General features: G+C 43.4%; 1 protein-coding gene across 2 annotated transcripts; it reads left to right on the forward strand.

The window, feature by feature from the left end:
* The first annotated feature begins 4108 nt into the window (after window positions 1-4108).
* On the forward strand, window positions 4109-13649 carry LOC310673546 (uncharacterized protein). 2 transcript variants are annotated; one of them, XM_083432016.1, is made up of 5 exons: window positions 4109-4237; window positions 5861-6023; window positions 7062-7171; window positions 8677-8727; window positions 11939-13649. In XM_083432016.1, the coding sequence occupies exons 2-5, from the start codon at window positions 5899-5901 to the stop codon at window positions 13570-13572; spliced, it is 1920 nt and encodes a 639-aa protein (XP_083288142.1). In that variant the 5' UTR covers window positions 4109-4237; window positions 5861-5898; the 3' UTR covers window positions 13573-13649. The 2 variants fall into 2 exon arrangements, with proteins under 2 accessions (XP_083288142.1, XP_083288143.1); XM_083432017.1 differs by lacking the exon at window positions 8677-8727.
* Window positions 13650-14876: the final 1227 nt, after the last annotated feature.

A 14876-nucleotide genomic window follows, 5' to 3' on the forward strand; every position in this document is an offset into this window, starting at 1 on the left:
TAGCAGGTGCTTGGGGGTTTCGTCCTCCTCCCCCTCTGCCTCTGAAGTTTCCCTTCTTCTTTGAAGTTTTCTTGCTGCACTGAAAACTCAAATGGCCTTGTGCTCCACACGAAAAGCACCGCTTCTCCTTTAGTGCTTTAACAGCAGCAGTTTCACTTTCACTTTCCCCTGCTGGAGACTCAGGCACATTTTCAACAGCACCATTTTCCCGGCTTTCTCTAACAGCCTGTCTGCGATCCCACTCATTCAAGAGCACGCTAGACACATAATCTTCGGTTAGCCGGTCAGAAGGCATTGTAGAAATCTGGGCAGCTACTCCATCGTAAGAGTCATCTAGGCTGTTTATCATGAGCATTGCAAACACAGCCTCTGAAATAGCCAGGTCTCGCTGAACAAGGTCCTGTCTGAGACGCTTTAACTCAGATAGATGGCTAGGCAAATCACCACCTTTCTCCAACTCAAGCCTGCACAGTTTCTTGAAGAAAATCACGCTGGAACCAGCATTCTGCCTCAAATGCATATCTCTCAACTTATGCCAAACAGCTCGTGCAGTTTCTTCACCCTCCAAATTAACCAGCAAGTGATCTGAAACACTCAATACAATTGTCCCTCGGGCTCTCATGTCTGCAGCATGCCACTCAGGCCATTCATCATCATCCTTATCGGGAGGGTCATCTTCTATCGTGTGAAATAGCTTTTCCCTCTGCAAAAGCGCTTTCATCTTCACTTGCCATACTGCATAAGTTTCAGGCGTCAGGAGAGGAAAAGACAGAGCCATCTGGCCAGAATGTGCACAGGCCATGTCTGCTATTACTTAGAGCAAGACACTTCCCTCGTGCAACACAGATAAAGCCTTGACTCCTTCAGCCACTCTCTCTCCCACTCAGAGCGCAATTAACAGGCAAACAGGGATGCTATCTTCTTTCTTTGGCAGTCAGCAACATACCTCCATAAATCAAGCAGCAGCAACAGCAACAGCGGCAGTTTGAACGCTCTGCTCCAAAACAGCTCTGCTTCTGGGCACCACAAATCAGTCCAGCATGCAGCCTCCGTTCCGCCGTCCGGCAATCAGCAACAGAAACCTCTGGCAACTGGGACGACTGGGATGACTGGTACAACTGGAACACCGCTTGGTCAGACGACTGGAACAACGACTGGGCCCATAACCGATGTCAGCATCGCCCTTGAGCCAGTGTCACCAACTGGACTCGTCCACCTTTGCCCCGACTGGGCCAGGCGAGCTGGATGGCACTTCCAGAGACCACCTTCCTCTGTAGAACAGGTCCAAGTGCCGTGGACTCACAACTCAGAGCTGTGAGCACCGCAAATCACTTCACCAAGAAAACAGTCGTTGTGCAGCAGATTACAGCAGAGCATAAATACTCAGACGACAGTGCTGAAGAATATCTTCTTTTATTCTCTAACAGCTACTGTAATATACACTATATACAAATGGAGATTCTCAGTCTTTTCCTAAGACACTGACTTGCTGACTCACTCACTCGCTGGCTGGCTGACTCTCTCTCTCTGAGTCTCTATCTCACACACAGTCACACTATCTCACACTGAGTGCTGGATTGGAACATGCAGATATAAGAACACGCCTCCTCCTCTCCTCAGAGTCAGGAGACTGATGAGGTGATTCTTGAGTATGGGAGGGGTGAAATCTCCTCACTATGGTTGAAGAAGACTCAGGCAGAAACATGTCCTCTAAGTCTACTTGCTTACCAGTATAGTGAGAACTGAAAATTATGGGATCCATTAGGACGGAGGTTAGCAAAGGGCAATGGGCTGTTTAATAAAGGTTGGGAACAGTGATGTTTGTTTCCATTTTCTTTTCTGATCAGCCATGGAGGAGATACTTGTGTTCCTCAAGACGAAAGAATGCAGTATGGTCAAGATTTCTCTGGCTCTGGGGCCTACAGCCTTGTGGTGGGGGCTGCCTCAGAGATGTGATGCATCTTCATTCACAGATGTAGTTCTTTAAATGGCAAAGCTGAAGACATTCAAGAAGAGGCCACACTAGGTCACCTTCCAAGCAAACCTCCTCCTGGCAGTTTTTAGCTGTCCAACTTCCTTCAGCTTTGACAATGTCTGGGCAATTGCAGCATGCATCCAGAGTCATTATCCATGGCAATAAAGAGAACAATAATTTAGGACACAAAGAGACACTGGTCTCTGTAGAGGGTGTTTACTATGGTCCACAAAAATGTGTAGAGAAAGAGTGGCTAACCTATGGGCTTCTATATGATATTGGACTCCAACAGCCCCAGCCAGCATGGCCCATGGGTCAAGGACAGGAATGGGAAGAAATTGGATTTAGTTCTCATTTAAAGCCAAATTTATCAATTTTACACTTTCTGAAACAATATCAGAAACAAAACACAACCACCCTTCAAAATTTGCTCATATCAAAATTGAGTGATTCACTTCTCCCACCAAACATTGTTTACAAAAATGCATATATTAGATAAAAAGTGTGCATGAAAAAGAATATATTAGGGAAAATAACATGCAGAAATGCATTGTACTGGGAGAAACTGCATACAAAAATGTGTTCATTGAAATTTAAAAATCCTGATTTTTTTTCAAAAGTTAAAATTGAAGATCGCTGCAGAAATGTGCAAAACCAAATTTAAGATTGGAAAAAAGGAGAAACTGAAAAAATATTGACAGATCCATCCATCCATAATCAAGGATGATTGAGGTTGGAGTTCAAGAGTGTTTGGAGGGGCTGAGTTTGGTCCTTGTGGCTCCCTCTGGAATTCCTGGTTTAGCAGGATCACCTGTATCTTAAGGAAATGGATTAGTATCAGAGCAGAAATAGCTTGTTTGTTAGGAACACTCCTGTCTTGAGTGTCAGTTGTTCAGTTTGGGGGGCTGCACAGAAAGCGGGGTTTGCGGCACACCACTTTGATACCAGTGTAGAGTCTATAGGACGTGGTTGGGTTTTGGGGTGTCCTTGTGGCCCCCGGATTTTGGTACTGGTTTGGAGTTGATTGGACAAGGTTGGATTTTTGGCATCCACTTGTGACCCCAATTTGCTTTGTCAGTTACAGTACTTGTTTGGGGGTGGCAGCACAAAATGTGGGGTTCGCAGAACAAAACAGCACAAAACTTTGGCATCAGTTTGAGGGCATCTGGAATTTTGGGGTCACATGTTAATGAAGCTCTCTCAAACCACTGTTGGAGGTTACGGTGAAATATGAGTCACCTCCTAGCTAGCAACTCCATTACAATCAGCAGATATACTGTGTTTTAAGGTCATTGTGCAACTGTCACAGGTACCTATCAGCACCAGTGACATCATGGGTTAAAAGGGACACACTTCCCACCTCTCTGTCCAGGTAGTTTGAGGCATTTTTAGTTGGGGTTGCTTTTGTCTTGTTGTTTTTTTAAGACTATTTTAGGCTAGATCAGGGTGGTTTACCTCTCAGACCAAATGGGCTGCAAGAGTGACACACAGCCTTGGGGCCAAACAGTGAATTAAATTTCCATATCATAAAGTGTTCACAATATAGTTAATATTATCTTAATATGCACTATTAATGAATTTAATTAAATATATCTATTTAAATATAAATTAAATACATTTAATTAAATACACAATATTATTCACAACATGGATTTATTAAACAGATTTAATACACAAACACATGTATGCACTTTCATTAACAATGCAGATATCTGAGCTAGAGAATTCTTCACAAATTGATGTCTGCCGTGGTTGGTTTTTGACATCTGCAGGCAACTCTCAAGTGAATTGTTTGCCAAGTTGCTTTGAGTTTTGGAATTTAATGAAGTTCATGTTTGAAAATGCTTGAAGTTAAGCGCCATCACATTTCTGAATCACTATTTTGGTTACAAAATGAATGAATCAACCAATGAACGCTGCTTCTCGCCATCTTTGCCATGGCATCTTGCTACTTGGAATTGGTCCATGGATAGATAGCAACCTGAGTTATTGACAAATTAATTGCAGGCTTAAATGTGGAGACTACACCATTTCATTTATGGGCTGTGGCATGTCTATTTGGGTTGTTACCATACTTCCTACTGCCTGTTGCCAGCCAACCGCAAATCATGAGTGCAAGTTGCAGAGCCCCTGACATCACAATCAAGCTCCCCTTTTCTCACCCCGGGCAGCAGCTTTGAGTGACTAGGGCTCTGCCTACATGGAAAATGAATATACCAAAGGATGTGTCAATCATCAGGAAAAATCTATTGAGACTGTGAGGTAGGGCTTGGGTTTCAGCTGTTCAGATACTTAGTGGAACTACCCACCAAGCCTTCATCCTGGGTTGACTAGCTCATTTTATGCCACCTGAAAACAATTGCCTTTGATACATAAGGCCAGGGTCACTGCTTTGCTAAGTATTGTTGGTTCAAGGGGAAAAAATAGGTATAAAAGGAGAATTTCTGGATGCCAATCTCTACGTTTGGGGCAAATACTCTTTGGTGAGAGAACCACAGCAGAGATTTAAAATCACAAAATATGCAGCAAAGTGAAATGTGGATGTATAGCCTGTTAGACCTTTAAAATATGCCCTTGTGAGTTCCAAAACTTCCAAAGACCACATGTTTGGTAAGTTAAGATTGGCTTACTTACAAATTTTTCAAAGATCTGGTTCATGTACTTTATTTCCATCCAGCATTCAGAAAAAAGTTGCACAGGCAGTAAAACTTGTCAGTTACAGAGGTGAAAGTTCCTAAATTATTGGTATAGGAACTCAAAGAGTGGCTTGTGAGAGCTATGCAGCTAAGCTGTAGCAACCAGGTTAGCTTTTTCACTCACTGAGCTTCTCAGAAAGGCTGAAGGGAAACACAGGCTTGATTACCTAGTCCCACAGTGAACTAAACTTGGCAGGACAGCTTACTCTATGGTCTTAACTCCTTCATGCATTAATTAGACTTATGTATCTTGGTTATATGAGGCTGGTTATCCCACAAGGATGGCATAGACTTGGGCCCTAATCATGTCAAAGGGCCGATTTAAGGCAGGCTTCCACCAGCTAGTGCTCTCCAGGTGTTGCTGGACTCTAGTATTTCCCATCCCTGACCACTGAGTTGGAACTCATCAGCATTTGGAGGGCATCAGCAACATTTCAGTTCAGTGAAGTGTAAGCATCTTGTTGCTTGCTCTGGTGGCATAAAAGAAATATTCACTGCATATAAACGTGCGGCTAATTTGACAGTGAAGAAAACTATAGCACAGCACTTACCCTCTGAGGGACTATGTCATTTCTTAGGCCACATCCATACCATACATTTACAGAACCACTTTAACATTATGGCTTCCCCCAAAGAATCCTGGGAACTGTAGTTTGTTAAGGGTGCTGAGAGTAATTAGGAAACCTCTATTCCCTTCACAGAGCTTCAATTACTAGAGTGGTTTTGCAACCAATTCTTCTTCCCCGGGAACACTATGAATTGTAGCTATGAAGTGGTATGATACTGATTGAATGTATACTCTGTTTATACTCTGTTTCCTGTAGTGATGCATGTGGCCCTGAAAGGCAAAGACTAATTCTCAGATGCACCCAGCTGAGGTTTAAACCAATGTCTTTTTAATTTTTCATTTGTATACCGCTTTTCTACTTTGCTATACACAAAGCAGTTTAAAACCATAGATATGAGAGTATACACAGCAACGATCACACATCCTATAACAGTCCGATCTAATGCAAATAATTATTAATTAAAAACGCAAGTATAAAAACAAACTTATTATTTTAATTGGTTTAATTAAAATAATTGGCATTGATCCAATATCCAAGCTAGTTTTATAATTTATAGACTAATGTCAAGACAGTGAGTCCTCTCTTTCCGCCTAGCTCTCCTTCTGCTTTCTATTCTGCAGGGCCAGGTACTTACGGCGTCTCCTTGTCTCTGCCCTGCATGGGTCAGCCAAGACACCCCAGTGTCCCTCCAAGTCTCTCAACAGGACAGACAAAAGATGAGAAGGACTATTATGAAGTCCTGGGCATTCCCCAGGGGGCAACACATCACGACATTAAAACGGCGTAAGTCAGCCTTCAGAGCATTCAGTTTGCCTGAGGAACCGCCAGCCTTGAGGCTGCTCTGTCTGGCTCAGCCTCCATTCTTCCCTCCTCATCCCCAGCATCATATTTAGGCTTCAAAAGACTTTCCTACTGAAGCCAATAGGATTTCTTTTCAAGCCTAATTGATTTCTTTTCAGGCCAGAGTCGCAGCTAGGGAGGGAAAGGTTAACCTTCCCCCTTGCCAAAAGTGCCTTTGTGCCATTACTTATTTAGGCTGGAGAAACTCTTCTGTTGGCTTCAGTAGGACGGTTTCGTGAGGCCTAAATGCAGCTAGGGAAGGGGGAGGCTACATTGCGTGTATAGGACAGAGAGGAGGGGAGAATGAATGAATGAATGAATGAATGGGTTGTGTGGATGAGATAACAAAAGAGTATGTGCTGTTTTCAAAAGAGAAGCCAGCATTGAATCCTGAGTCACCTATTATGAAATGCACAAGTATAATTATATATACTTTTAATGGCTAGGAATGGGGACTTGTTATGTTGGGGCAATGAGGAAGCACTTAATTCTAATACCTTCAGAAGTCAATGAAGTAAGCATTTTCCTTCTTTAGGGTTGGCAAAGTGTTTGATTTTGAGTTGAAGAAATAGATTCATATATTTGCCCAGGTGGTTAACGGGTGGTCCCAAACAGACTAAGTTGTTTCCAGACGGTCAGGAGGTTTGCACAGATCTCTCATCCATTCAGGTAGATGCCATCATATGTCCTTTGTGCAATAGATAGCACTCACATAACCCACCTGTGAGGAAGGGGTACAGGGTGATAAGTAGCAAGGAGCACTACAGTACTCTTGTACAACAAACCTGGTTCTATTTGTAGAATTTTGTGGTTAAAAAAAAAGTGATGGGAAAAGCACTGGAAAGTGGGAGATAATTACCAACTGGCAGAGTGGTATAACCTCTGCACAAATTCTGTGCAAACAAATCAGGATGAATTGCTCAAAAAATAAACAGGCCATCTGAAACCTAATTCTTTACATCCTTTCCTTTAACTGAACAGGTACAGAGCGAAACTGAAGAAGTGGCATCCTGACAAAAACCCAGATAACAAAAAGGAAGCTGAAGAGAAGTCCAAGGAGATAATGGAAGCATACAAAGTGCTGTCAAACTGTAAGGGCTCAGACTCCTAGACCCTTCTGCTGTTCTCACTTCACTGGTGCCTTGGTTTCCCAATGAGACACAAGTTGACTCTAGTTGCTGATCAGCAGGAGAGCGAGGGAGAGAGTCTTTTCAACTTGCCCTATGCACTGAAGCAATCCTGTTTAGAAATCCACACCAGTAAAATCCAGTCTTTTCCCACCTCAGAAGCATCCTTAACCCCAAGCTGCAGCACGGGACCCACATTTATTTTATTTTCTAACATATATATTCCCCTTCTCCTTCTCTCTCTGGATCTATTGACACTGCTTTGAGAGTCTACGGGCTTAACCATCTTCTCCCTATGGAAAGCTGGGAAATGCAGTTTGGGGTGGGAACCAGCCGGTGATAGATCTCTCTTAGCACCTGTGCCAAACTGCAGTTCCCAGGCTTGCGGGGGAGAGGCTAACAAGTTATAACTAGTACAGAAATGGCACCAATATTTAGAGTGGATATATACCCACACTTTTTTCTCTGCCTGCTCCCAGGCCCCTATCTTTCTACTTTTCTTTTTCTTTTAAAGCAAACGTTGTAATGCCATTGCTACGACCAACCTTATGTCAAACTGGTCCAAACCCAATAGATAAAGAGCAGCAGTCTACACACATCTCCTGACTGCCTGGAGGCACCACCCTCTTTGTTTATATGCACAGGAGGCTGATGTCCCATTCGTGCCTCAATGTTTCCATCTTCCTTTTGAGGAATTGCTTTGGGGTGCTCATCTGAAGTAGTAGAGCTGCGGGGAAACATGCAGTTTCGCCATCGGTCCATGTCCTATTAGTAGGTGCCTGGAGCTTCTCTCCTGCAATATGCCTTCTTCTTTAGACGGCTGTCAGCATCTCTGCACATTTTCATGGCTCCCTATGCTGCTGCAATTGACTATAACTAGGGACAGTTGGAAATTTGTTTCAGCTTGCATTTTAATGCGACTCTACCTTATTCGCGCTTCCCAAACCAAAACACAAGCCAAAATGCAGCTATCCTTCGAAATTCACACTTTCCTTAATTTTGCAATGCAGTTCTTAATAAAAAACAACAACCCCAAACACCTGTGTATACATTAGAGGAAAGTAAAAATGCATATAGCAAAAACAACACACAACAATGATGTATGTTAAGAGAAAATAGCTTGCAAAAACTAGGCAAAATTGCATACAGATATTAGAAGAAATGTTGATGAATGTTCACATAGACTTAAAAAAAATGCAAACTGGTGCAGGAATGCAGTGAATTGAATTTAAAGATGGGAAAACTAAAAAAGGGAGAGAAACTGAAACTGGCAGGTTTGTTTATCCCTAACTGTAAGCTTCTTAAAAAGCTGGTTAGTCACTGGGGGGGGGGGGGGGAGATACAATAAGTTTCCGTTTTATGGATGCCTTGTGCCTAGAGGGGTGGTAGTTTTCCAAATCCTGAATCAAGTGCTTGCAGCTGGCTGCAGCAGGGCTGGAGAACTTTCAGGTATATCTTCTGCCTTTCAGCAAACAAGCGTAACCTGGATTGCTCCCTCCAGAACAGACAGAATGAAAAAGGTGAGTGATTTCACAATTCAGTCTCACATTCCTGAGAGGAAATGGAGAAAGCCACAGTTGGGGGTGTCTTTGTGGAGTTCCTCTTGATCCGCAGAGCTGCAACCATTGGCCAAATAACATGCAATGAGGAATGTGTGGCAGCCAGTGACCTGCCTTTCCTATCTTGCCCCGGTAATATTTAGCTAAAGTAGAGCTCCAGTGCCATGTCACTGGGTGCTGCTTGCAGGGGTGAAGAAATTCAGAGTGTGATAATGCCACATGGCACTTCTTCTTTAATTACATGTTACCAGGGAGACCGAGATCAGCAACAGCCACTTGTTCCTTGTAACATGTGTTTGGGACCCAAGGCAGCGGAAGGGAAAGAGTGAAACATCTTTCTAATTGGATCCAGCTTTGACTTAATCCCACTGAGGTTGTCAGCTCAGCTGACCTGCACTGAATCCTGGGTCAGCCAGCCAGAGGCCACACAATTAATATAAGAATGCTGTTTGCCTCTGGTTGACCTGGCAGACAGAGATCAGATTGAGCATAATCAAAATCATTATCTGGTGCATGACAGAAAGTGCTGTATTGACATGCTGGGTGTTAGCTGGCTAGCTCAGTTGTGGGTGCCTTATTCCTGCCCACCACTCTGTTACAGGTTTATAACCTATTTCAAAGCATGTCATGTACTTTTTAATTTTCATAGCTTTTCAGCTCTCAATAACCTGCACTGCATAGCTTTTTGCGCTTAGCTACTCCAAGTGGAACTTCCCTTGACGACTGTTCCAAAGCTGTAGCTTGTGCAGAATGTGTTGGCTGACTTTTTATAACCTTGGAGCCACGATTCAAGTGCTGGTTCAACCTATAGAAGAGCTAAAAAGCTGGTATCTGGCATATCTAATAAACAGTTTCCACCCCCTCTTTTGCATAATTATTGTTGGCTGTCTTCCAAGTAGTGTCCTCCATCCAACAACAGGCCAGACACACACAGCGCCATTTGCGGTTGCTGCTCCCCAAAATCTCTCCCTCTGGGATTTGAACATTTAAAGATGGGAAGCGCTGTTTTGAGTGAAGCAGGCATCAGCAGCTAGGAGATGTTAATGAGTAGTGTCAGGTTTATCTGCATATATTATTTAGAATTTATTTTTAGTTTTAAAATATGTACAATGGATGTTTCCAAACATGTTTGAAGTCTAAAATAAAAGGGGCAAAAACCCGTTGGCTAATGACACACTTTCTCAGTCAGCTCCTTATGCTTGAAATTTCAACTCCTTCATGGAGAACCAATTACTTAGCTGGCCAGAAGGTTGCTTAAGCAGGTGTTTGCCCAGCCGAGCCCAAGCTTGCTTTCCAATTAAGGGTATAACATGCTGTTGAGAACTAGCATTGCTGCAGCTCGTCTGCCTGCCCTGCAGCCTGACAGTCTGGCTGGCAAGTGAGTCAGGCAGAGCAAGGTAGCATCCCTAAAGCTGTAGGGATGCCTGAACAGCCAGAGACTAAAGGCAGGACTGATGGTGCTCCAAAGCAGGTTAAAGAGAAAGCAGGAGAGACTGGAAGCTAGCAGAGGAGGATAATGGATGCAACTCGGAAGGAGGGAGCTAAAGTAGGAGGCAAGGGAGATGAGGAAGATGAGGAAGACAGAGAAGGTGGAGAAAGCACAGGCAGTTTAGAAATAGAGGAGAATGAAAGGGTCAAAGGGGGACAGGGCTCCCTTAGAGGAGCAGGATACAAGTGGGTAGAAGTGGGTGGAGTTATACAGCAGAATGCCCCAGTAGTGAGTCAGAAAACAGGAGAAGGAAGTGTAGAGGTTGATAAGATCCCACCACCACAGATACCATTGGGACTAATAGGAAAAGTTAACTATTAGAATAAACTTTAACCACCATGATATATTAATTGATGAGTCATCCATTGTTATTTAATCTTTCTTGTCTTCTGTGTCTTGTATTGTCATATATGTTAATTCAATGATCCATCTATCTGTGAATGAACAGAGAACAACTTGGGTCTGATGATGCTAAGAGCCCTGACCACTTCAGAATAATGGGCTCACCAGGTGGTCTCTAAGAGACACCCTGGGGCTCTGAAGACCTTTGGGGTCTTATAGGAAATATGGTGTGGTTCGCACATGGGCTTTGCTGACTTTTGCCTTCAGGTAAGATGGAAGTGCTGAGTATTCCAGGCCACTAACTGAACAGTCCTTTAAATAAACTGTGGCAAATAGTCCCACTTCTGAACTCACTTTGCATCCATTTTGATTGGTTCTGGAAACTCTAGAACAAGCCCTATAAGCTATTTTACCTCGCCATAAAGCATCACAATTAAAGTTGTTAACATGGGAATCAAAGACATCTTTCTGATTTTGTAACATCCTTCAAAGGTAGCCCAGACCTGTATGTCAAACTAGCACATCACTATTCCCTATTTCCTATCTTGCAACAAAATGCTTTTGTCTCCTTTTAGGAGAAAATATTGAATTAGCCTGACATAATCAAAACACCCGTATAGATTATTTGAACAAGTTGTGTTCACAGCAATGCTATTTTTATAACTTATACTTTTATTATGCTCAGGTGTGAGCCAAACACATTTTTGTACAAGTTATATTTTTATAATACAGTATATCTATGTAACTTCCATCCAGATACACTTAAAAAACCCAAAAGAAACTATATTTGATGTAGTTCTATTAGATGTTGCTAAAATTATTTTGCTTTGATGATAGTAAGCTATGTTTAATCAAAATTGTTGCAGAAGTTGCATTGTATGTACTTTGGGCATATGATTATCAGATCCTTTCAAGAAGTTGTATATTTTGTGGAATGCAGTCTTGTTTTTCTTTGATAATTGAGAAAGATTAGAAAAATGCATCTCCTTCAAAGGAAGTTGGATATAAGTATCTTTCTGATATATTAAATTGTGACTTATGCTTTTAATTTCACTTATCTTCTTTTCTGAAATGCTTAAGTTCTAGTAACTAAAGGAAATGTATTTGTTATGCACCTGAAGATTCATCCTTGAACATTAAATTTTCTGTGTGCTTTTAAGAAAGGGGACTTATCCCCCTGTTGACATGGCGGTTGTTGCAGAGGGAACCAAGGTGAAAAACCTGTCAGACTACAGTCTGACAGGCTACAGACAACTGTTTCTACTGCATAGAAATCAGGCTTAGATTTGTCCTGTGAACAGAGCAAAATTGTCACAAGACTAAAAACTTGGTTTATTGCAGGTGTGATGCCTGCCCATGAGAAACACAAGAGTAATACGGTAGATGAGAAAGACCATACCAAGCCAGACAAACCAAGTTCTCAGGATGACGAGTTGAGTGTGGAGAATGACAAGAGCTCTTGTTCTGAGTATGATGACTCAACATTTGAGTCTGATGATGAGTCGTCGAGTTCAGAGCATTATTCCACCTTGAACTCTGATGAGTCTAATGAATCCAGTTCTGAGTCCAGTTCTGTGTGTAGCAGGTCAAGCTCCAAATCCAGTGAACCAAATTCAGATTCTGAGTCCAACGATCCAAGTCAGAAGCCTAACAAGCCCCTTCCTTTGCATCCACGTAGAAAGTCTCACAAAAGACACCGGGCAAAGCATAACCAATTGCCTCCTGAGAAAAAGGATTTTCCAGTCGGGAAGGGTAAGCAGACCCAGGATGGGAGAAAGAGATTGCAGACTAGGGAGAAAAACCTGCCTGTCGAGAACAGCGCATTGCACACTAGGAGCAGCAAGTCTGGTAAAGAACCTCTTGTAGAGAATAGCGAGAGCACCAATGGGAAGAGGAAAGCCCCAAGTGAGAAGAATGGGGCCTATGCAGAAAAGGCCAGGCAACAGAGCGAAGATTGGGAGACCCATACGGAGAAGGCTAAGCTTCCCAAGCTAAAAACTGAGCTGCATGGTGAGAGTAAGCTTCATACAGGGAAGACGAAACAGCGGCATGAGAAGTCAGGGTCAAGCACCAAGAACAAGCTTCGGAATGGGGAAGCTGATGCCGCCCCTGGAAAGCATGAGATGCAAACTGAGAATTTTTCAGCACAGAAACGTAGATCCCATCCAGGACGTGAACCTGATCATGGGACAGAGCAGTGTGCTGGGCAGAAGGAACGATCTGACAAGCAGGAGCCACGTATTGGACGCCTGAGGTACACTAGGAGGAAAACCTCACCAATCAGAAGTAAGGAGATGTCAGGGAGGATGACTAAGTTGGTATCGCCAAAGTTGAAAGATGGAAAAGCAATACGCTCCCAAAAGGGTGAGCTGCAGGCTGGGGAAAACAAGACGCACGCCGGGAAGAGCAAGGCAAATGTCCAAAAGAGGGCACTGAATGATGAGAAGAGTAGGATGAAAGTCCAGAAAAATGAGTTGCATGCTGTGAAGAACAACATGGCAGCCCAGAAGCAGCAGCTGAATGCTGGGAAGAGCAAGGTGCAGGTCCAAAACAGTGATGGGAGAGGTACCAAAGCAGACCCCCAGCACACTGAGAGCACTATGCCTGCTTATACATGGAAGGTGCCAGCTACCGTCTGGCTTGGTCCAGCAGAGAATACAGCAAGGTTTCTCTTTGGTGGGGCCCCTGAGTTCTCTGGTGCTGGCCAAGCACCACTTCCGGCTAAAAGAAAACCACGTGGAACGAATCAGGCCATGCAAGTAAACCAGTGGGAAAACATCCAAGCCTGGAATAGAATAAACCAGTTAAATCCAAGGAAGAGCATGCTTCTCCCACATATTGACCCTCCAGCTCATAATGGAAAGACTTGGTCTCCATATTTAAGTAGCCAAGGGGAAATGTTTGACCCAAATGCACCATCTTCCTGTCCGCGATGCTCCCAATGCTGGTGCAAGCTCTTTCAAGACAACCTGTGAGTGTGGATGAGTGCTGGGCACCTCCAGGAGTGAGTGTTTGAGAGTACAATAAAGGAAGGGTCAGGAACCCAATTTTTTTTTGTTCATACTTGGTGCTTGCTCTTACTCAACAAGATACATGGGAATTATTATGAGGCTATGCAGATGCTGGACTCCCAGAATCCCTCAGCCCCAGCCAGCAAGGGATGATGGGGGTTGTAATCCAGTAACATCGAGAGGGTCACAGATTTTCCATCCCTGAACTACCGTAACAGATGCAGCAATGGGAACACTGAGTATCCAGGGGCTGATTTGGAGAGGAACCACGGTGCTTTGGCCCAGGGATCCTTTTGCTGAAATACTTGCCTGTCCCCAATATCCATGACACTTCAGCCACTTGCTGCTTTGTCTGAATTTATCCCCACAGCATTTACTTTTCCTCCTCGACACTCTGATAATTTCTGCCCTGATTGCCCATGCCTACATAAGATGCCAACATATGAACATCCAAAGACCTCAGCTGGATGAAACCACTGAACAACCTAGTTCAGCACTTGACTTTCCACAGTGGCTAACCAGATGTCTTCAGTAAATTCAAAAACAGGGTATGAAGGCAATAGGCCCAGTGCTATTTTTCAAGGAAAAGAGTTGTTGGAACTCACCATGAACACCTTATATGGCAATGGCGCCCACCTGAGAGGTGCCAGAACTTAGTTCTGGTGAGTTCCAGCTGGGGGGAAAACCCTGAGTAGGCCTCTTATGGCATGCGCCTCCCAACCTCAATCAACTGGTATTCAGTCGAATACTGCTCTTGAACATGGAAGCTCTGCTTATCCAGAATTTGTCACACTGAGTTCACTGGAACTTACTTCCCTAGTAAGTGTTTAGAACAACAGAGGTTTTGTTCCCTCCCTGCATATAAATAAAATGTCCATGACAGGAAGTGAACAATGTAACACCAATTTTTGAGATAGGGATCCAGTGGAAGGCCAGGAAATTATATGATGGTTAGCTTAACATCTATTCTGGGAAAACTAGTGGGAAACATTATTAAAGACTTAATTACAAAGTATACAGGCGGGTGATTCCACTATCTCTGGCACCACATTAAGGAGCTATTATCCAGGTTTTATTCAGGTTTCATTATTGAAGAGATGGGGGATCAGCCATTAGGAATGCTTCTTTTCCCCAGGAGGTCTTAGTGTAACCTGATACCTGGCTAGTACATAACTAGCCTGTTTTGAATGTCTACTGCCACCTCCCCCACTCCATCTTGAGACTGTAATCAGATGCAGGTCACATGGCTTTTTCCTACCCTTACTCTG

The sequence above is a fragment of the Podarcis tiliguerta genome, assembly GCF_965153285.1.
Source record: "Podarcis tiliguerta genome assembly, chromosome: 1".
NCBI lineage: Eukaryota > Metazoa > Chordata > Lepidosauria > Squamata > Lacertidae > Podarcis > Podarcis tiliguerta.

Coding starts and splice junctions, on each gene's coding strand:
- LOC310673546 (XM_083432016.1), top strand. CDS start 5,899: ATGGGTCAGCCAAGACACCCCAGTGTCCCTCCAAGTCTCTCAACAGGA. Junction 6,024..7,061: donor CATCACGACATTAAAACGGC/GTAAGTCAGCCT, acceptor TTAACTGAACAG/GTACAGAGCGAAACTGAAGA. Junction 8,728..11,938: donor GAACAGACAGAATGAAAAAG/GTGAGTGATTTC, acceptor GGTTTATTGCAG/GTGTGATGCCTGCCCATGAG.